Source organism: Prionailurus viverrinus, chromosome B3 (assembly GCF_022837055.1).
Source record: "Prionailurus viverrinus isolate Anna chromosome B3, UM_Priviv_1.0, whole genome shotgun sequence".
Lineage (NCBI taxonomy): Eukaryota > Metazoa > Chordata > Mammalia > Carnivora > Felidae > Prionailurus > Prionailurus viverrinus.
This window is the reverse complement of record NC_062566.1, coordinates 42017259-42040726: the sequence shown is the minus strand read 5'-3', so window position 1 is coordinate 42040726 and position 23468 is coordinate 42017259. Positions and strand designations below refer to the sequence as shown.

Sequence of the window (23468 nt, the reverse complement as noted above, 5' to 3'; positions counted from 1 at the left end):
GTCACCTCCCATCCCTCTCCCCAGAGCCCTAGGTATAAATGCCACGCTCACCGCAGAGCGTATGGTGAGTAGGCAGCACCGGGCAGAGCACTGGATTGAGAACGCAGCTTAGGTGGAAGTTCTAACTAGACCCTGATGTTACTTGCTATGTGAACGTGGACAACTTCACTTCTTTGAGCCTCTTTCTTCTTCTGTAAAAAGAAGGACTGGACCACGTCATCTAGAACAGGGGTCTCAAACTCCAGGATGCCAAGGGGCTAGGCAGATAATGCAACGGTAGGAATCTGCCAGCTACTGAAACAATCTGATGGAGGCTCAGAAGGAAAGACACTACGTTTGGCTGTTGCTCTGCGCGAATGTAAGCCACTGGCTGCCAGATGGTCAATTTTAAGAAAAAACAGATGTCAGTATTTTTAATGTGCAGTTTTTCTTTTTTCAAGTGCTGTGTGACATTTAGACAGGTAAACATATGTATGCCTGCATCTTGTCTATTGACTGCCAACATGCAACCTTACCCTACAGAACCTTGTAGCTGTATGCTCAATTTGTATTTTGTTGAATTAATAAGCTAGAACAGAAACTGATCTTCTTGAAAGTCACCAAGTTTCCTCTATATTTACATGGGATGGTGTAATGGCATAAAACTTTTTCATGTTGTAGCGTGTCCTTGAAGATAGGACTAGTAAGTATGGTGTGTTAGTTGCTAAATGACTGACTCCCATCAGTCAACCAGTGGTGTGAGTGGAGGGCCTACTCCCCAAGAGAAATTTAGGTGTGAGAGTTCTGATCCCTTGGACAGCCAGCATGAAGCCGATGCTGAACTCTCTGCGGACTCCAAGCTGGGGCTGAGAGTCAGACAAACTGCTTTCTGCTTTCTGATCTCTCCAGTGATGAAAGGGAAAGCAGCTGAGCCTGGCAGGATGGGAAGAAGAAAAAGAAAGAATGAAAGAGACTTTGGAATTGCATTCCCTGGAAAGCTTTTCTAAACAGAAAGGCCACACCTAGGCAGGATGGACTGCATGGCATCATGCCTGGAGACATGGGATTTCCTAGGTTTGCTGCTCCATGCTGCCACAGAGTCCTACCTCCAAGGCGTAATCACCTGATTGAGTTCCATTCATACGGGACTTACCAAAGTAGGTTGTCATTCTGGCTGAAAGTCATGGAAGCAGCAGAGGATGGGGGCACTAAACAGAGAAGGGGTTGGGGGTTTGGGGAAATGTTGGCAGGCCTAGTGAACTAGTATTTTTTTAATGATCTGCAGAGCCACCAGGCACAGTTGAGAAGTTTCAGATTTCTTGCATCTCGGCAGAGAGAGGGTATTTCAGCCGTTTGGAGGCTTAGGCCACTCCCCTTTGCACTGCACAGCCCTGAGCAAGCCTTCATCTCTTCTATCCTGCTCTACAGCATCACAGAGTCAAAGAAGCTCATTAGTGTCCAGAAAACAAACTCTGTTCAGCTGTCAACTGACAAGCGTTCTTTCCCAACATTAGTCTATCTGCTCCTTAGAAGGAAAGATCCACATTCTTCTACTTAAGTGCCCCTTAGTCTCCCAGATCTTCTTCTTAGTGTCCTGTCAAAGTGGAGATACAAAGAGGGCACCGGAAGGCAGTGTGCTGGCACATGTATGAGATCTGTGGGTGACTTACAATCAGCATCGGCAAAAATAATATTGGGGCTTTTCCCTCCAAGTTCCAGAGTTACTCTCTTCAAGTTACTTCTTCCAGCTGCTTCTTGGATAAGCTTTCCAACCTGAAAGGAAAGGAAATGGAGGAAGGTTTTGCACACCTTGCAGCTGAGACAGTCAGTGGCCAAGCCAATTCTGGGCAACAGTAATTGATCCTGCAAGGCAAACTAACCCAGTGGAGGCGGCAGGAATAACTCCTGTGGTCGGGTTGGGCGGACGAGATACAAATCAGCTGGGATGCAGTTTAATGTCTGTGCTGAAGTGAGTTGGAAGACTGCTTTAGTTTCATGATGGAAGGAGCATGGAAAGAGGGTTTAATCTGGAATCTTAATCACTGGTCTCCGAAAAAGCCAACTGGCTCCACATGAAAGACATGATACATGATGAATGTAAAACAAAATCTTCATGTATTTAAAAAAAAAATGCCACATATGACTTTAATCACAGGGCTCAAAGAAAATATAGATGTTACACCTTTGCCTCTGCCTAGGTCTAGAGTAGAAGAATTCCCGATGGCTGAAGAACTGTCTATACTGTGCAATACCTATTTACCTAGAAGCCAAGCAAACAATAGGCTGAGTTAGAGATAGCATTTACCATGGTGTAAACTCACACTTCCAATGAAACTGAAAGTGTCAAGATGGAAACAGAAGAACACACTGCCTCAGTGACAGAAATGCTGTCCACTCTTTCAGAGTCTGCCTCAGCTGAACAGTGTTTCCTTGCCCAAGGGAATACCCTCCCGTGGGTGGCCTATCCACCGATGGCAGCAGGGGTGTAGAGGCCCTTGCTCTCAGCTCACCACAGGACAGCTCTGCAGGACCATGGATGCTCCGCCATGCTGCATGTGGTTGGCGGACGTTGTCAGGCCTGCACTGCAGTTCAGCTTCCCCTGTGCCCACTCCCCTTCAGCAGTGATCCCTAATACATAACCTGCCTGGCAAACTCCATCTCAGCAGCTGCTTCCGGAGAACCTGACTCATAACAGGGTGCTACTCTACTATCAGGATAGAGGTCACATTATGGGAAATACCAAGTCCCCAAATTGCCCATATGGGCAGTTTGCTCTTGTTGGGATCAAAAATGCTACTGAATTCTACTGAAAATAAAATATTTTAAAAGCCTGGAGAAAAGAAATGCTAAATTTGAGTCCCTCCAGCCTCTTGTTGAGATCTTCAAGTAGGACTAACAATTCCTCAGGCAGGGTAGTCATGGTTAAGAGAAAATGTTCTGGAACCTGGAAGTTTTCTACTGATTTTATTGTTTACCAACTGTTTGACCTTGGAAAATTTATTTTACTTCTTGGAGCCTCAGTTTCCTCCTCTGTACCTGGGGCTAAACATAGTATCTACCTCAGAATTCAGTTGTCCTGAGGATTAAGTGAAGATATTTCGTCCTTAAAGCCCTCCTCGTACACAGTGTGCCCACTCATGGTAGCTACGTGAAGGCGGGAGAAGCCAGGCCACTCTCTTTCCATGTTCAGTGCAGAGCAATGGAGGTGATCGTAAGAGGAGCTACTGCTAAGACTTTCCAAAGCAGGGCTCCCCCCTCCCTGCCCCCACTTCCCCCAAACTGCTTACGCTTATCAGTTGCTTCAGGAAAATACTGGGGAAATTCTCGGACTTCCTTCAGTTGCCAGTATTACTCATTCACTGGATTAAATGCTTTTATGTTTTTATCATTACTCTACCTTATGGCAAAAAATTTAGAAAATGTATTTTCACTCCCAGGAAACCTAACCATGGGGGAAAAATAGTGATGTCTCTGGAAGAGCTAGAATTGGTGTTTCTTAGTTTACAGGACAATGCTAGTTTCCAAGAGGTTAAGAAATACTGACATCCGGCCCTAAGATTAATGGGCAGGCATCAGCCCACCAGCCAGATGGTGCCTCTCCTGCCGTGCCAGTTGGTCTGTCTTCTACCTCAAGGCAAACTCCCTAGAAGACAGGCTAATAAAGGCCCTGTTCTCAGGAAAACATGCTTCCTCTTCTTCAGGAAGAAAATGTACGTACACAATGGAAAGGAGAATCTGGCCCTCTGTTCTGGCAAGAGGACAGCGGTCAGGTAAAAACTGTGACTGACACCTGAGATCCCTAGCTTGAGAGGGGAAGCCTTCAGAGGAGGACAGCTGGGACAAGAGCACCATGGGGAGTCCCTGACGGCTGTCCTCTGTGACTGATGATTCTCCTGAGGAATTCTAGGGTTCTTGGCTCTCTCTGCCCTGAGGAATCCATATGGATGATGACTCATCTTTAAGTCCAGGAAGATAAACAGACGAGTGCTTTCTCAAAGAAGGCAATCACTGGAATTCCCTAACTTATTATTAATTATATTAGAAAATGAATGTTTACTGAGCTGATCTATGTCAGACATTTACATGTAATTAGCTCATTTAAGTCGCTCAAAAACCCTACATAGTAGATACTATCTCATTTTAAAGATGACCAAACTTACGAGCTGGAAGTCAATGGATGGTACCATGTTACCCAGCAGGTGGGCTGGCAGAGCCTGTCAGACCCCAGGTAGACTGATGCCAGGGCACGAGCGCGGATCACTCCCTCTATGCGCCTCCCTCTCAACTTTCCGCCTTCCTTTCTGTATTTCCTGAGCACCTAATGTGTGCCACTCACCACCAAAACCTTGTCCCTGAACTCCTAATTGTATCCAGGTGAGTAGGAATATCACCTTTTATAGATACAAATGATGATCACAAACCATCAGTTGCAAAACTTACATTTTTGGCTTCAGAATGACATTAAAAAACAAGCAAAAGCAAGGGGAAATCATGGGTTTCACACACAGTAAGATGCTGAATAAATGTTTGGGGTTGATAAAGAGAGTGCGGGCCCAGCTGGCATTGCATTTCTGTTAGCCCTACTCCTGACATTAATCAAAAAGTTCTAGGGGCTGGTATTTTTTGCCACTAGGAATGTTGTCCAGTGATTATTTTCATGGCTACGGTAACTATACAAAAACCTTGCTCAGTCTATGGTCATCAGAGAATACCTAAGAATAATTTTTCCTGTGTCAGTGCTTTGCCAGCCTTTCCTTAGAAACCAAATTTGTGCTAAACATTGTGAGGCAAATCTCAGATGAATAATGCCTTTCCTCTTCATATTTGGAAGAAGGTCAAGTTGCAGCTCAGAGTCAAGAAACAACTGAATGTGTTAGGCCACGGGAGAACCATTCCCATCTGGAGGGGCCTCAGGATAAGACACTGAGGAAATGCAGTTTTCACCGATCCCCTTCATTCAACACACATATTCCTGGTTCTCCAACTTCGTGCCGGGTGCAATGCTGTACCAGGAAGGACCTCACAGCTAAGAGGACTCCCACACAAACCTAGCAGGTGCTCACTAAGTGCAGCTTTACAGTCCACTGGGACAAAAATCTGGGTCAGATTTAATATTAGATAAGAGTGGACAGAATTATGGCTCTGAGGTACTTTGTTATAAGCCAGAGTCAGAGCTCTCCCTCCGGTCTTTATCCACAGATTAGGGCTTTGGAGAACACATTATTATTCATGAATTCTCTCCGCGAGTGGACACAGGTTAAATGACTGCAAATGGGAGGCACTCCTCATTATCATTACCAAGAAGGGGAAGTGACGGAAAGGAAAACAGATACAAGTCCAAAGCAAGAGATTTTTTTTTTTAGCAAGATTTTCTTGATAGGGAAAAGTAATATTTAAAAATCAAGTGTTCAAGTGAGAATTGACTCCATGTCTGCTTATAAAATTTGACAGGTCCCGTGCAAACCGGCCAAAAATACTACCTGTACAAAGCCCATACAAGGGTTCCCAAAATTAGAATCTACAGAGTTAGACAATGTCAGAAAGAACAAAATACAGACACCACACAAGGGCCTGGGAGAGGCAGTGAGTAGTACTCCTTGGGAGTATGTGTGACCCCGGTCACGGTGAACCCCTGTATGCAGGATCAGAAGGCAGAAGTGCACGGAGAGGTAAATGGGGCCGCAAGACACACAGGTCTTGTGAGTGGTTAAAAGTCAAGTCAGTAGGGATAGATTTATAAAACCAAGTCCTATTCTGATCAAATAGGCAACATCTCCCACCCCATCACTGACAAGCTGGCTAACTGCAACCATATTCAGGTTTATGGATTACCCACAGGTGTCAAGAGACCCAGGTACTACACACTGGCGTGGTGCCCAACTCCTCCTTCAATTTGGGAGTGACACTTTGGCTCCTGAAACCTCAGTTTCTTCATGTGCAGAATGAAGGCACAAGCCAAGTAGTTCCTCTATTCTTAGTACTCGAGTTGGCTGGAAGCGTTTTAAAAGACACATAGGGCTCCCGGAGCCCCTGCCTGTATTTAAAATCTGTCCACCGTTCCTCTGCATTTTTCTTGCTTATGGAGCAGAAGTAGCTTTTCATCAAAGCATGCAGCTGCACAGAATGATAGAAAAACCTGATTTCTTTTTTTTAAGTTTCCTGGACAGAGGTCATTATGAAAGATTAAGTGATAGTGTTCCAGCCACGTGGTTTCTTAACTTTGCATTCCCTGTAGTCAGCTGTATCTGTGTACCCCAAACAGGCAAGAGCGGGAAGTGGGGGCTCCCCCACACATATTGGAACTGGGCTCATTCTCAGCAGGAATGTTGGCACAGATCGACTCTGACTCCCATCCATGTTTTGAAAGGCTTCAGGATTGATATGAGGAGTATCCCTGGAAGAGCCACAATGTACCAGAACACGTTCACGGCAATGTGGCAGGGTAGGGAAATGCAATTTGGTACTTTGCAAGGGAAAGGATTCCTCATACAGGACAAAAAAGAACACAAAAGGCCTTTCCATGCCCTCTTTATTTAATGCTGCTACTCCCTGAACAGTGTTCCTGAAGCTGAGTAAACTTTTTATTAATTAGTGAATTACATCTATTAATAAGGGTGGATTCTTTCTCAGAGACATGCCTCCTTAAAAAAAAAAAAACAAAACAAAAATCTCTAGTACAGAGTTCAGTAAGCTGGTTGAAGGATGCCTGCTTTTTGGAATATATCTTCATTTCTTAAACCTCTAACAGATTGACTCTATGGCTTTTTCCCTCCTCCCCTTATTTTTCACTGTTGTGTTTACTGGCTAACTATGATGGAGACAGGAATGACAAAAATATATGTCATTGGATATTTCTTGCCTTTCTGAAATACCTAGAAAGAACAGGCCAAATCAGTCTGTTCGGATTTCTACCTGAAAGTAAAAAGACTAAAACAGTTAAGCAGTTCCTTTAATTTCAGTGATAACAGCAATTTCAAAACTGTCAAATTCCAATTATGAAAACCAACGTGGCCGCTAACAACCAGTCCCATCGCACCTGTCCCTCCAGTCACATGAAACCATATGCCCTTCCTGGAACATGCCTCTCTGTGTTTGTCCAGACGGTTTCATCTGCTTAAAATGCCTTTCCTCCCCTTGCTTACTTGATAAAATCATTTTTCCTGACTTATTTCTGCCACTTCCTCTGTGAAGCTAGCTTTCCAGACCCACCCTCCCCACAGGTCTGGTCTCTGATCCAACAAAACTCTCACACTGTTCTTAATAGTTGTCTTCTAGCCTGAATTCGTGAACAGAGAGACTTTACCTTCCTACCTACCTACCGGACATACATATGGAAGATTTTCCTCATTTGTTGGGTCACTGCACCAGAATATGACACCTGTTCTAGGAGGTCTCTTGGAATCAGAGACCATGTTAGAGAAACAAGTGAGAGAATACAAGATGCTTGTGTCCAAGGTAGTTGTACTTTGCCATAACTAGCAGAATAATCTTGGGCTTCCCTTTCACTTATTTTTGGCTTAAATTTCCTCATTTTTAATGAAGGGAATGACTTCATCTAACATTGGCTGTACCGCTCCTGGAGCACTTAAACACTTTTTCTATGTCTGGGCTCTACCTCAAGAGATTCTGATTATTTTACTCTGGATTATTTGTAAAAGTTCCCAAGAACATTCTAATTTGCTGCTAGGGTTAAGAACTATGAGATGAAAGAACCTTTAAGGGCACTGCTCCCATACTTGTCTCTAACCTTGCATCATTGGTTCTATTTTGCAATTGTTCAACATTACTGTTTATTGAACACATACTCTGTACTGCTTGTTCTCACAAACATTACTTTACTTAATCTTCATCCATTTCTGTGAGGCAAAATTACCCCCCCCCCCCCCATTTTATAGCCGGGAAAAAAAAATGTGACTCAGAGAGGTCAAGAAATGACTTGCTGACAGGCATCCACTGAGAGGCGGAGCCAGGACTGGACTCAGAGTGTCCGTACCAAGCCTAGGGTTCTTTCTGCTCCACTACGGCTTCCCTCTGTGGTTCTTACTTCTCTTCTCCGATGCTCTCCTGGGGATTAGGTCCCCTTTGCTCAGAGTAGAATTCTGACAGCTAAACACTCTATCCACAGCTAACAGATATTCCAGATCAACTGTCTGGGATACTTAGCCATCCTTACGTTAACTACACAGGACTCTCCCTTTGTATTTCAGATAACTAAAAAAGTCAAGATTCTGGTTGTTTTGGTTTGCTTTGATAGGAAGAATCGTGGAGTACTCAAGTCAATGGTACTACATTTCCCACTAACCAGGTGAACTGAATGAAGGGATGGGCATCATAGGACCTGCTCATTATCACCCAGAGCTCCAAGGAGAGAAACCCCTTGCAGAGTAAATAATCTCGGCGAGCAGGCAGAGGCCACAGCATACTTTTTCTTATTCTTCAGTACTCAAGTTTTGATTTAAGAATTAAGGAAAGGAAAAGAAGATATTTTAAAGCCTGTACTTCCAGGTACTTTTTGACACATTCAACTGGTATTTTTGATTCAAATGCTGGATGGTTTACTAGTGGACCCCTACAATCTTAGAAAGAAGCTCATGAGCTTTTTTTAAAAAAATAGACAAGGGGCGCCTGGGTGGCACAGTCGGTTAAGCGTCCGACTTCAGCCAGGTCATGATCTCGCGGTCCGGGAGTTCGAGCCCCACGTCAGGCTCTGGGCTGATGGCTCAGAGCCTGGAGCCTGTTTCCGATTCTGTGTCTCCCTCTCTCTCTGCCCCTCCCCCGTTCATGCTCTGTCTCTCTCTGTCCCAAAAATAAATAAACGTTGAAAAAATAGGCAAAACGATAGCAGGGCAACTCCCCCACCTACAAAGAGGGGCGAGGCTACAAGTGGAAAGAGCTGACCCAATTCATTACTCAAGCCGCAGCGAGGGTGTCTACACCATGCATTATGACATTCATCTCACTTAGGAAGTGAAGGAGAACCCCGGCTGCGTAAATTAGAATCAGTGATAATACAGCTGTTAGCCACAAACATTTGTTTGGCACGAATCAATCTGGACTCTCCTGTAGTTTGCTTTGATGGTCTCTCTACTATCTTGTTGACTAATGATGAAATCATGGTTTGTTAATCTAACTGAACAAAGAAAACACCACACCAAGCAAAGTGCAAACTGCTTTCCTGTACTTTATTGAGGTTGTTTATTGACTCTGTGTTTATAAGAGCCCTTTTATATTCACTTATTAAATATTTACATGCATTGCTTATGTATTTAGCTGCATAAGGAGAAATTAATCCTATCTTCCATCTGAGTAACTCTGTTTGTTTTTCAAAGGCCTTTTGCTGAAGTAAAATGGCAAGCAGCCACCTCAAATAAGCTTCTTGTTACTGTTGCAGACATTCTGTGATGTACCAGTAAGTCACTTCTCCCTAGGGTAATCATACCAGGGGCCATGTTCAAATTCATATTTAAGTGACATGTTCCCTCTGGAACAATCTATATAATTTCCCAAGGAGCCTACGAAGTTAGAAGAGAATAGATGGATAAAGAAGTAAAAACTGATGAAAGCAAGCTGAAAATGATTTGGGGAATTATGTGATCACTTGATTTGCCTGTAAAAATTCTCTACCCACCATCATTAATATGGGGAATTATAAGTTGGCTTTCATATTCTAGACAAATGCTTCTCTCTCAGGTCTTCTATTATCTATCTGTCAAAGATACTACTCCAGAAAAGAAACTAGGAGATACTCCAGAGGCCATAGCGGTAGTTCCCCTCTAAGTGAATGCAAACGCCTTTCTAGAGAGAGAAATATCAAATATAGATTTTGTCAGAAAAACTTAGTGAAATGTGCTTTATGCACACTGCAATAGGCTACCTCATGTTGTGAGTATTCCTAAGAACAGAACACTTCACATGGCCACCTTCCACCTCATTCTCTTTCCCAAACTTTTCTTTTTCTGTCTGTCTGTGTGTGTGTCTCTCTCTCAGGTCCCTCCACTGAATATCGGCATCTTTGAAGATTACGTATTTAGTTTTTAATGCTCTTCCTGTTAAGATGGAGAATCTCCTATGTTATATTATATAAAGCTACAGTGACCAAAAATACTGTGGTATTGGTGAAGGGACAGACACACAGATCAGTGGAACAGAACAGAGTCTAGAAAGAGCCCCATACAAATATGCACAACTGCAGCCTGAGAAAGGCACAAAGTCATTTTAGTAGAAACAAAGACCATCTTTTCAAGAAACGGTACTGGAACTAGTATTATCTACAAAGAAGTTAGTTCCTGACTTTACAACATGCACAAAAATTAAATAAAAATACATCATAAACCTAAGTGTTAAACACAAAACTATAAAATTTCTAGAAGGAAACATAAAAGAAAATCTGTCATGTTAAGTTAGGCAAAAGTTGCTTAGGCATGACACCAAAAGCCTGATCCAGAAAATAAAAAAATAATGAATCAATAAACTGGATGCCATTAAAATTAAGAACTTCTGCTCTGCAAAAGTCACTGCTGAGAGAATTAAAGGATAAACCACAGACTAGGAGAAAATATTTGCAGAGCACAATGGACTTGCATCCAGAATACACAAAGAATTTTTAAAATTCAACAATGAAACAAACAACAGAACAGTAAAAAAAAAAAGTGGGCAAAGATTAAAACACACTTCAACAAAGAAGACACACAGATGACCAACACACACATCAAAGAGATGCTCACCATCACTCATCACCAAGGAAATGCAAATCAAAACCACAACGAGATATTACCTCACCTCTATTAGGATGGCTACTATAAAAAATACTGGAAATAACAAGTGATGGCAAGGATGTGGAGAAAAAGAGAACCCTTCGGGAATTTACTTGTGGGGAATATAAGTTGCATATATTCCCATATATTACTGGTGGGAATATAAATCGCTGCAACCATTATGAAAAATAGTACGGAGGTTCCTGAAAATCTTAAAGATAGAAATACCATATGATCCAACAACAATCCCACTTCTGGGTATCCTTCTGAAGAAAACAAAAACACAAACTAGAAAAGGGATCTGCACCTCCATGTTCACTGCAACATCATTTACAATAGCCAAGATATGGAAACAACCTGAGTCCACCAATGGATGATTAAAGAAACTGGTATATATTAACACTGGAATATATATTCAGCCATAAAAAGGACTAAAATCTTGCCATCTGTGACAACATGGATGAACCTCAATGACATTGTTAAGTGAGATAAATCAGACAGAGAAAGACAAATACTGTAGGAACTCTCTTATATATGCAATCTAAAATAAACATATTACATATTTATATGTATGTATATGTGTGTGTGTGTGTGTGTGTGTGTGTGTGTGTGTGTGGACTCTTCCAGGACCATAACTGTCAATATGTATGCACTCAGTGTTTTTTTTTAGCTACTGTGCTTTAGAAACTAACATTACAGTGAGGAGGGCCAGAATCCAAAAATTTTAAATGTGCAACGGAAACACCACATAAAACCAACTAACTCTACATACAAGCACACATATACACAAGTGATGTGATCCTGAGAATGAGAAAAGCTCCCCAACAGATGCACCAAGATCACCTATAAAATCTGAGTGAATTCAATTTCAATTGTGCCACATGGTATGTTATGTCGATCTACCTCATGATAAGGTATGGGCTGATAATTACCTAATTTCAAATACTGTTAAGGATAATTAATATATACAATGTCTGATTTCATCCCCAGCCCAGAAGAATCATTTATTAGCCAGCAACAGGGTAACTGTATAACAGGATCTTACACAGATATTATCTAGTTTAATGCTCATAACTGCTTGGCAAAGTAGGTGTCACTCCCTCCTTTTTCTAGAAAACAGACTCAGAAAGCTAATGAATAATCAGGTAGAACTGGAATTAATTAAATATCTGTGAAATAAATTTGTAGCAAATTTTTCAAATGGGCTTCTATAATTTTAAAAACCTTTAAATAAATGTGGTGCATAGTCAAAAGTTCCCAAGATATACATATATTAAAAAAAACCCACTATGTTGAGATAACACTATTACACTTATTAGGATGGCTAAAAATAAAAATACTGACCGTACCAAATGCTGGAGAAGAGGTAGGGGAGCTGGAAATCTTAGACATTGCTGGGAGGAATGTAAGGTGGTACCACCACTTTGGAAAATAGTTAACAATTTCTTAACCTACCATACAATCCAGCTATTCCATTCCTAGGTATTTATCCAAGAGTTAAGGAAATACACACACACATAAGATGCACAAAGAGTTGTACATGAAATGTTCACAGGAACTCTTATTTGTAGCAGTCCCAAACCAGAAATAACCTAAATGTCCACCAACAGGTGAATGACGAACAAATTCTGGTATATCCACAAAATGGAATATGACTCAGGAACAAGAAGGGATGAATTACTGAGATACACAACAAAATGGATGGATTTCAAAATTACTGTGTGAATAAGAACAGCCAGACAGAAGAGTATATACAGTGTGTTACTATTTATATGAAATTCCAAAAAGTGCAAACAATCTACCATGGCAAAAAGCAGATCCATGCCTGAGAATGGGCAGGGGGTGGAGGGCAAAAAGAGGAGATCGCAAAGGGCCAGCAGGAAACTTCTGAGGGAGATGGACGTGTTTGCTATCTGAACTGTGGTGGTGGTCACACAGGTAGATACATATGTCAAAACGTATCAAGTTGTACATTATGTGCAATTTATTATGTATCAATTATACCCCAATAAAGCTGTCAATAAATACACATTAAACAATGAAAGTGTTATTTTATTAGAGCAATTATGTCATACATCTATTTGTTGTCATTTGGGAACTGTTGGGGGGAAAATTATATTGAATCTACCTGTCTATTTAAAATATGATTTAATGGTTTTAATTAAAGTCAAATGCGTTAGGAATAAATTAATTACATTTTAAAATAATTGGAGCTTGACAGGGAAAGAGAAGTGAAGAGAAAAAAAGAAACTTAAAGGAAAGCAAAAGGTGGTGAAAATAAAGAACAGGTCAGAGGACAAAAGAAGAGATTACAATTAGAACTAAAAAGAGGCGGGGCACTTGGGTGGCTCAGTCAGTTAAGCATCCAACTTTGGCTCAGTTCATGATATCACAGTTCGTGAGTTCAAGCCCTGTATCAGGCTCTCTGCTTTAGATCTTCTGTCCCTCTCTCTTTCTCTGTCCCTACCCCCTGTGCACCCACTCTCTCCCTCTCTCTCAAAAATAAAACTTAAAAAAAAAGAAAAGAAAAAGAGGCAACACGAGATAATAAGTCTCAATAAGAATGAAGCCACCATACTCACTACAGAGGTTGACCAGTTCTCATTTATCTGCACAGAAGGCAGGAAACAATCATGATGCTAAGGACTCACTGGCCAGATAAGGGAGGGGTGGGCACTCAGGCAGCAGAAACAGCACATACTCAGTCACAGAACTGAAAGGCACGGCCCGTCTCAGTGTCTGCAAGCAGTCTGGGAAGGCTAGAGAAAGGGGAAGTTGTGGGGCCAGGTCATGAACCAACTTGTCTGTTACCTGAAAGAATTTTGGATACCCAGGTAGAGATGTTTACTCTACAGATAGAAACAGAAGTCTCAAGCTCAAAAAAGCAGCTAATAATTACAGTGAGCTATTTCAAGGACATATTCTGACATACTGTATTCACTCATAGGATTATTTCATATTGACAAATAAAAAATTAAATGGACCAATTAAAGTTAGTACAAATGAAAAACCTTTTGTACTGATGGTCTTATGGGGAAGGAAGAATTAGAGTGGAAAATGGTGGTTAAATTCCAAGTTCAGAAACCAACATTGATGACTGAAATGAAACTTGCACCTTCTCTTAGGAATAGTGCTTTTCTTTTAATGTTTATTTTTGAGAGAGAGAAAGAGAGAGTGTGTGCAGAAGTGGGGGAGGGGCAGAGAGAAGGGGAAAGAGGATCCAAAGAGGGCTCCATGCTGACAGCAGCGAGCCTGACGTGAGGCTAGAACTCACAAACTGCAAAATCATGACCTGAGCCGAAGTCGAAGTTGAATGCTCAACCGACTGAGCCACCCAGGTGCACCAGGAATAGTGCTTTTATGCAGTAAAAGCTAAGTCAACAAAAATTGCATATAAGAAGAAAATGTGACCAGCTAAGCCTGCAGTGCCAAATTTTCTATGAATTCATCAGCTGATTCCCTGGGTTCTCTTGAACAGCCACTGCAAGGGGCACATGATGATGCCATGGCCTTGGAGCTGGGCTGAACCTAGAAAACCCTCTGGGGAACAAGCCTGGAGCATAGAAGAACTAGCAAAAAGAGGGAGGAGTAAGCAAGCTTGCCGATTGTCAGTTCTATGCCCTGTGTGCCAGGGAAACCCCAAGGTCATTTGTAAAATAAGGAGTGACTTAAGGGCATCTTTACTCCTGCAAGGAACACAGTAGAGGATCAAAATACTTACTGATGTAAGAGGATTTGGAGTTCTAAGATTATCAAAGTCCTCTCTTTCTGGCAGCTGGCAAGCCCATTTGTACCCTTCTGGGCTCCAGGGCTGCTCCAGCACATGGGGAGCAAGAAAGAGAGAAATGTTGCTACACACAGATTGAGAAGTGGCAGAGGAGGGCCTGGATTGCTACATACTTCCCTCTTATGACCACCTTTGCTGTGTCCCAGAGGTTTTGGGCTATGGTGTTATCATTTTCATTGGCTTCCGTGTACTTTTTAATTTTCCTCTTCAACTTCTCGGTTAGCCCATTCGTTCTTTGGTAGGATGGTCTTTAGTCTCCAAGTATTTGTTACCTTTCCAATTTTTTTCTGGTGGTTGTTTTCGAGTTACACAGCATCATGGTCTGAAAATATGCACGGTATGATCTCAGTCTTTTTGTACTTGTTGAGAGCTGATTTGTGTCCCAGTATGTGATCTATTCTGAAGAACATTCCACGTGCACTGGAGAAGAATATGTATTCTGCTGCTTTAGGATGAAATGTTCTGAATATACCTGTTAAGTCCATCCGGTCCAGTGTGTCATCCAAAGCCATTGTTTCCTTGTTGATTTTCTGATCAGATGATCCGTCCATTGTTGTAAGTGGGGTGTTGAAGTCCCCCACTATTATGGTAAAATTATCAATGAGTTTGTGTTTGTGATCAATTGATTTATTTATTTGGTTGCTTCATATTGGGGGCATAAATGTTTATAATTGTTAGATCTTCTTGGTGGGTAGGCCCATTAATTATGATACAATGCCCTTCTTCATCTCTTATTACCGTCTTTATTTTAAAGTCTAGATTGTATGACATAAGTATGGACACTCTGGCTTTCTTTTGGCGACCATTAGCATGACAGATGGTTCTCCAGTATGATTTGGTCACACTAGCCTTCTACCCCTTTTTTCTCTCTCTTCATCTTCTGTGATTCTTATGATTCAGATGCTTTTCCTTTTTAATGAGTCACTGAGTTCTCTAAGTCTTTATTTTAATTTTTTAAAATGTTTTTAAACATCTAACAGTAAGAGAGACAGAGTGTGAGCTGGGGAGGGACAGAGACAGAGGGACACACAGAATCTGAAGCAGGCTCCTGGTTGTGAGCTGTCAGCATAGAGCCCGATGCGAGGCTAGAACTTGTGAACTGCAAGATCATGACCTGAGCTGAAGTCAGACACTTAACTGACTGAGCCACTCAGGCACCCCCCTGGCTTTCATTTCTTCCTGCTCTTTCTTTTGGGGTGAATTCCTTCATTTTATCATTTTGGAAGATTAAAAGAACTAATAAAATAAAAAATTAAAATTAAAAAATTAAAAACAACACAAAACATCAAATAAAAAACAACAACAAAAGCAACAAAGACTACAAAGGACCAGAGAACACCACCAGAAACTCCAACTCTACAGGCAACACAAGGCAATAAATTCCTATCTTTCAGTACTCACTCTAAACGTCAATGGACTAAATGCTCCAATCAAAAGACACAGGGTAACATAAGAAAACAAGATTCATCTATATGCTGTTTACAAGAGATCACTTTAGACCTAAAGACTCTGTCAGATTGAAAGTAAGGGGATGGAGAACCACCTGTCATGCTAATGGTCACCAAAAGAAAGCCAGAGTGTCCATACTTATGTCATACAATCTAGACTTTAAAATAAAGACGGTAATAAGAGATGAAGAAGGGCATTGTATCATAATTAATGGGCCTACCCACCAAGAAGATCTAACAATTATAAACATTTATGCCCCCAATATGAAGCAACCAAATATATAAATCAATTGATCACAAACACAAACTCATTGATAATTTTACCATAATAGTGGGGGACTTCAACACCCCACTTACAACAATGGACAGATCATCTGATCAGAAAATCAACAAGGAAACAATGGCTTTGGATGACACACTGGACCGGATGGACTTAACAGGTATATTCAGAACATTTCATCCTAAAGCAGCAGAATACATATTCTTCTCCAGTGCACGTGGAATGTTCTTCAGAATAGATCACATACTGGGACACAAATCAGCTCTCAACAAGTACAAAAAGACTGAGATCATACCGTGCATATTTTCAGACCATGATGCTGTGTAACTCGAAAACAACCACCAGAAAAAAATTGGAAAGGTAACAAATACTTGGAGACTAAAGACCATCTTACCAAAGAACGAATGGGCTAACCGAGAAGTTGAAGAGGAAATTAAAAAAGTACACGGAAGCCAATGAAAATGATAACACCATAGCCCAAAACCTCTGGGACACAGCAAAGGTGGTCATAAGAGGGAAGTATATAGCAATCCAGGCCCTCCTTAAGAAGGAAGAAAGGTCTCAGATACACAACCTAACCCTACACCTAAAGAGCTGGTAAAAGAACAGCAAATAAAACCCCAAACCAGAAAAAGACAGGAAATAATAAAGATTAGAACAGATATCAATGCTATAGAAACCAAAATAAAAGGAGAAGAGATCATTGAAACCAGAAGCTAGTTCTTTGAAATAATTAACAAAACTGATAAAACCACTAGCCAGTTTGATCAAAAAGAAAAAGGAAAGGACCCAAATAAATAAAATCAAGAACAAAAGAGGAGAGACCACAACCAACACAGCAGAAATAAAAACAACAATAAGAAAATATTATGAGCAAATATATGCCACTAAAATGGGCAATCTGGAAGAAATGGACAAATTCCTAGAAACATATACACTACCAAAACTGAAACAGGAAGAAATAGAAAATTTGAACAGACCATAACCAGTAAAGAAATCAAATTAGTAATCAAAAATCTGCCAAAAAACAAGAGTCCAGGGCCAGATGGCTTTCCAGGGGAATTCTACCAAACATTTAAGGAAGAGTTAACACCTATTCTCTTGAAGCTGTTCCAAAAAGTAGAAATGTAAGGAAAACTTCCAAACTCTTTCTATGAAGCCAGCATTACCTTGATTCCAAAACCAGACATAGACCCCACTAAAAAGGAGAACTATAGACTAATTTCCCTGATTAACATGGATGCAAAAATCTTCAACAAGATATTAGCCAACTGGATCCAACAAAACATTAATAAAATTATTCACCACGACCAAGTGGGATTTATACCTGGGATGCAGGGCCGGTTCAATATCTGCAAAACAATCAGTGTGATTCATCACATCAATAAAAGAAAGGAAAAGAACCACACGATCCTCGGGACCCGAGTGGCTCAGTTGGTTAAATGTCTGACTTCAGCTCAGGTCATGATTTCACAGTTCGTGAGTTCAAGCCCCGCATCAGGCTCTGTGCTGACAGCTTCGAAGCCTGAAGCCTGCTTCAAATTCTGTGTCTCCCTCTCTCTCTGTTCCTCCCCCACTCATGCTGTCTCTCTCTCTCTCCTTCAAAAACAAAAACATTAAGAAAAAAAAAGAATCACACAATCCTCTCAACAGATGCAGAGAAAGCATTTGACAAAAATACAACCTCCTTTCTTGATAAAAACCCTCAAGAAAGTAGGGATAGAATCATCTACCTCAAGATCATAAGAGCCATGTATGAAAGACCCAACACTAATATCATCCTCAATGGGGAAAAACTGAAAGCTTTCCCCCTAAGGTCAGGAACACGACAGGGATGTCCACTCTTGCCACTGTTGTTCAACATAGTATTGGAAGTCTTAGCCTCAGCAGTCAGACAACGCAAAGGAATAAAAGGCATCCAAACCAGCCAGGAGGAGGTCAAACTTCCACTCTTCGCAGATGACATGATACTCTACATGGAAAACCCAAAAGATTCCACCAAAAAAACTGCTAGAACTGATCCATGAATTCAGCAAAGTGGCAGGATATAAAACCAATGCACAGAATCGGTTGCATTCCTATACACAAATAATGAAGCAACAGAAAATGAAATCAAAGAATAGATCCCATTTACAATAGCACCAAAAACCATAAAATACCTAGGAATATCTAACCAAAGAGGTGAAAAATCTATACACAGAAAACTATAGAAAGCTTATCAAAGAAATTGAAGAAGACACAAAAAAACGGAAAAAGATTCCATGCTCCTGGATAGGAAGAACAAAAACTGTTAAAATGTCAAAACTACCCAAAGTAATCTACATATTCAATGCAATCCCTATCAAAGTAAAACAAGCATTCTTCACAGAGCTAGAACAAACAATTCTAAACTTTGTATGGAACCAGAAAAGACCCTGAATAGTCAAATAATCTTGAAAAAGAAAACCAAAGCAGGAGGCATCACAATCCCAGACTTCAAGCTATACCACAAAGTGTAATCATCAAGACAGTATGGTACTGGCACAAGAACAGACATTCATATCAGTGGAACAGAATAGAGAACACAGAAATGGACCCATAAACGTATGGCCACCTAATCTTTGACAAAGCAGGAAAGAATATACAATGGAATAAAGACAGTCTCTTCAGCAAGTGGTGCTGGAAAACTGGACAGTGACATGTAGAAGAATGAACCTTGATCACTTTCTTACACCATACACAAAAATAAACTCAAAATGGATGAAAGACCTCAATGTAAGACGGGAAGCCATCAAACTCCTCGAGGAGAAAGCAGGCAAAAACCTCTTTGACCTTAGCCACAGCAACTTCTTACTCAACATGTCTACAGAGGCGAGGGAAACAAAAGCAAAAGTGAACTACTGGGACCTCATCAAAATAAAAAGCTTCTGCACAGCAAAGGAAACACTCAGCAAAACTAAAAGGCAACCGACAGAATGGGAGAAGATATTTGCAAACAACATATCAGATAAAGGGCTAGTATCCAATATCTATAAAGAACTTATCAAACTCAACACTCAAAAAACAAATAATCCAGTGAAGAAATGGGCAAAAGACATGAACAGACACTTCTCCAAAGAAGACATCCAGATGGCCAACCGACACATGAAAAAAGGCTCCACATCACTCATCATCAGGGAAGTACCACAAGAGATACCACCTCATACCTGTCAGAATGGCTAACATTAACAACTCAGGCAACAACAAATGTTGGCAAGGATGCTAAGGAAGAGGATCTCTTTTGCACTCCTGGTGGGAATGCAAACTGGTGCAGCCACTCTGGAAAACAGTATGAAGGTTACTCAAAAGATTAAAAATAGAACTACCCTACGACCCAGAAATTGCACTAGTAAGTATTTATCCAAGGGATACAAGTGTGCTGTTTTGAAGGGGCACATGCACCCCAATGTTTATAGCAGCACTATCAACAATAGCCAAAGTATGGAAAGAGCCCAAATATCCATCGATGGATGAATGGATAAAGAAAATGTGGTGTATACACACACACACACACACACACACACACACACACACACACAATGGAGTATTACTTGGCAATCAAAAAGAATGAAATCTTGCCATTTGCAAGTACGTGGATGGAACTCGCAGGTATTATGCTAAGCGAAATTAGTCAGTCAGAGAAAGACAAATATCATGTAACTTCATTCATATGAGGACTTTAAGAGACAAAACAGGTGAAAATAAGGGAAGAGAAGCAAAAATAATATAAAAACAGGGAGCGGGACAAAACAGAAGAGACTCTTAAATATGGAGAACAAACACAGGGTTATTGGAGGGGTTGTGGGAGGAGGGATGGGTTAAATGGGTAAGAGGCATCAGGAAATCTACTCCTGAAATCATTGTTGCACTATATGCTAACTAACTTGGATGCAAATTTAAAGAAAGAAGTGGCAAAGGAGTCTCTACGGTTCTTGTCCATGAGATATAGCTTAAGGCGACAGGAAGAGTCTCAGCACTTCACGGGCGGACTACAGAAGTGACATATTCTTCTGAGAAATATAATCAAAGCATAACTCTGGCCCCCATGGTAACAGTACCCCTGCGTTCAGTGAGTGTTTTCCCCAATTACCAATACTGCATAGTTGTGTGGTATAGTATAAGCTCTTGGGAAGTTTTGTAAACTTCTAAATAAAATAGAGGCACTTTTGTTGTTTATCTTTTGAGAAGTTCATGGGTGAAGGGAATGCTTTGGATGTCTTTGCTGTGCTAAACTGATTTTGAATTCATTTGTTTTCCCCCTTCAGGTGCTTAGAAGAGCTATCATCGTTGGAATGAAATTACAGACAGAGCAGACACTGGGAGTGGCGGCTGTCAGTTCACACAAAGTCTTCCCTTGCACAGGTTAACAAACTCAGGGCTGTAGTTGTTTTCTTTTTTTTTTTTTTTATTTAAAAAAAAATTTTTTTTTCAACGTTTATTTATTTTTGGGACAGAGAGAGACAGAGCATGAACGGGGGAGGGGCAGAGAGAGAGAGACACACAGAATCGGAAACAGGCTCCAGGCTCTGAGCCATCAGCCCAGAGCCTGACGCGGGGCTCGAACTCACGGACTGCGAGATCGTGACCTGGCTGAAGTCGGCACTTAACCGACAAACAACCTACAGGCGCCCCTGTAGTTGTTTTCTTAAATGCATCTAGGAACATGTTTTGGAGTATGATCCAACTAGTCAAATTATGTATGAATCACAGTGATTCCTGAAAGCTAATGAACGTAAGAACCACTAGAAAAGCTTATCAAAATAAGAATACCTAGACCTCATTTCCAAATAATCTAACTTAGAAGCTCTTGGGTGGTGCCCAGGAATCTACATTTAAACAAGCCTCTCGGCCCTCCCCCAATGCCCCCTCTGCATCCCTGTAGGTGAGGTAGTCCTTGAAGAGCTACTGGAAAGCAATGGTAACCACATTACACTTCTCTGCGAAAAAATTTTCCCTGCACCAGATTTTTGTTCTGGCCAACACAGGCTGTGGGAGTGGCCCGTGCTCTAGACCAGTAGCAGAATCGGGAGTTCCTTAACAGGTACTAAGTGTCCTTTTCCGGCACTGCTCTCTAAATCAACTACGCTGTTCCACTTAAAAAGAAAACAGGATTCAAAATCAGTTTATCCAAGCAAGCACTTGAGTGATCTTTCCAAAAAGTAAAATAGAACAGCAAAAACAAACAAAAACCTCACATTTATTAGAAGACAAAAATATTCATAAACTATAAAAGCTATAAAACAAACAAAAGGAAAGTAAAACTGCCAGAGGACAGCAGGAATTAGTTTTTGACAGATATATTCTTTGCAAATGGAAGTTTCGGATTCAGCTAATATTTACTGAGTTCTTACAATGTGCCAAGCAACAGGACTGGAACTTTCAAATGCGTTATCTCAATTGGTCCACAAATAAATATGTAAGGAGTTATTATTCATAGCCCTTCTTAAGAGATGAAGAAATGAGAAGTCAGAAAGACTAAATAATTTGCTGAAGGTCACACAGCAGGAGATGTGGATCCAAGGTTGGTTGAATCCAGCCCCCTTCTCTTCTACCCCACTTTCCCAAGAATAAACTGTTCTATAAATTTCATTTAAAAATAATAGAAAACAATGACAGCCAATATTTACTGATCCTTTACTAAGAACTACGCCTTGTCCTAAACACTTCACATATACTCACTTATTCCATCCTCACGGTCCATGAATTAGATACCATCATCCCTTATCTTCAGACAGGAATGTGAGGGCTGGAAGGATAAAATACTAACACATACTGTGAACAAGTCCACACCATCATTATAGAGGTTTAAATTATGTCCAGTGTTCTGATATGGATCTGACAGATCTTATTTAATCTTGATTACCTTTAGTATGACTTGAAGACAGTGCTTGGAATTTCTTGTTGTAAAAGGGATTTCCTCTGTTTTATTTTTAAGAGGCCAAGTATGGTGTTATGATGCAGTGTTCTTTCAAGCTTTCATTTAGCAAAAAAAGGAGTACTTTATTTTCCTTTAAGAGGTTCTAAATAAAGGACTGAAAGAAATTAACTCAAGCTGAACTACATACATTCAAGCTGAACTAAAGTTTCTAAACTAATGTAAGATTCTGGAAGGAGGTCTTTGTTATCATTAGACTGATTGGATTGATTACTAACTGTTTGGCTTAGTTATTAACTTTGCTTTTGATAAGCCACTGGATATCTTTGCAGACGGAAATTAACCTGGCCTGAATACAGGTGAGAGTAACACAATCTAAGCAGTAGAAAGATGATTTGCGAGAAATAGGTATAGGGGGAAACCTAATATTTTACCTAGCTTTTGCACACTTTTGTGTCCTTTAAGTATTAAATACTTCCACTAGGACACTGGGATTATGGGTTGAGCAGTCACTGAACATCTGGTGTCCAGTGTTGGCTCACTCTACCAAGTGTTTGGGGCACTAGGAAATCAAACACACACCACTTCTCAATGTGTCCCATCTGCCATGATGTAGGTTCTTAGGACTGTTTTTTTTACCCTCATCTCTAGAAAGCTTTTCACTTCCAGAAGAGACTGTTAAGGATACATACTGAATTAGTATAAAATCTACAGCTCTGGAGTTTAAATGCCTGTTAAAAAGTCAAGCTGTCTGAAATGACAGAAAAATGAAAACTACATTTGCTTTTGAGGGGAACAGTGAAACCTAATCTCCCATTTTACACCATGCCAGCAAAACGCGGAGCGAGCTTTTTCAAAGTGCTGGTCCTTAATATCAGGCTTGGGAAATGACCCTGAGAATTGAATGGATACCAGTATTTGTTGATTATCTGCCAATAGCAAATGACACATTACTCACAAGGGTCCCCGCAGCTGGGGCTACTTTCCTCCAAGTCCTTCTTGTACATTGGTCCCCGTATGACTATCATTTCATTTTCTTCAAAGAGAAAAGGAAGACAGACCTACATTTCTCTGGGCTGTGAATACTAACAGCTCTGGAATTAAGATGTAGCATTATCTTTTTCTTAAATTATTATCAATCAATTATTGTTACCTTTGAATGAAGCTGCTTTTCATTTGAACTTAAATATCTTGAACTAATGATATTGTGATGGTGTTGAATGGTAAAAGATGCTGGCTACACTTTTGAGCACAGCATAATCGTAATCATCACCTTCTGGCTTGGAGAGTAAGCTTTTTTCTCCCTTCAAATTCAGTCTTTATTTT

At 40.7% G+C, this 23468-nt stretch overlaps 1 protein-coding gene across 9 annotated transcripts in view; it reads right to left on the bottom strand.

The window, feature by feature from the left end:
• The window catches only part of ALDH1A2 (aldehyde dehydrogenase 1 family member A2), a 399898-nt gene that overhangs the window by 12886 nt on the left and 363544 nt on the right, over nt 1-23468 (bottom strand). For all 9 annotated transcript variants that reach the window (XM_047864525.1, XM_047864524.1, XM_047864528.1 and 6 more), the window contains one exon: nt 1650-1752. In XM_047864525.1, coding sequence (XP_047720481.1) covers nt 1650-1752 — 103 coding nt within the window. The remainder of the gene's footprint in view (nt 1-1649; nt 1753-23468) is intronic.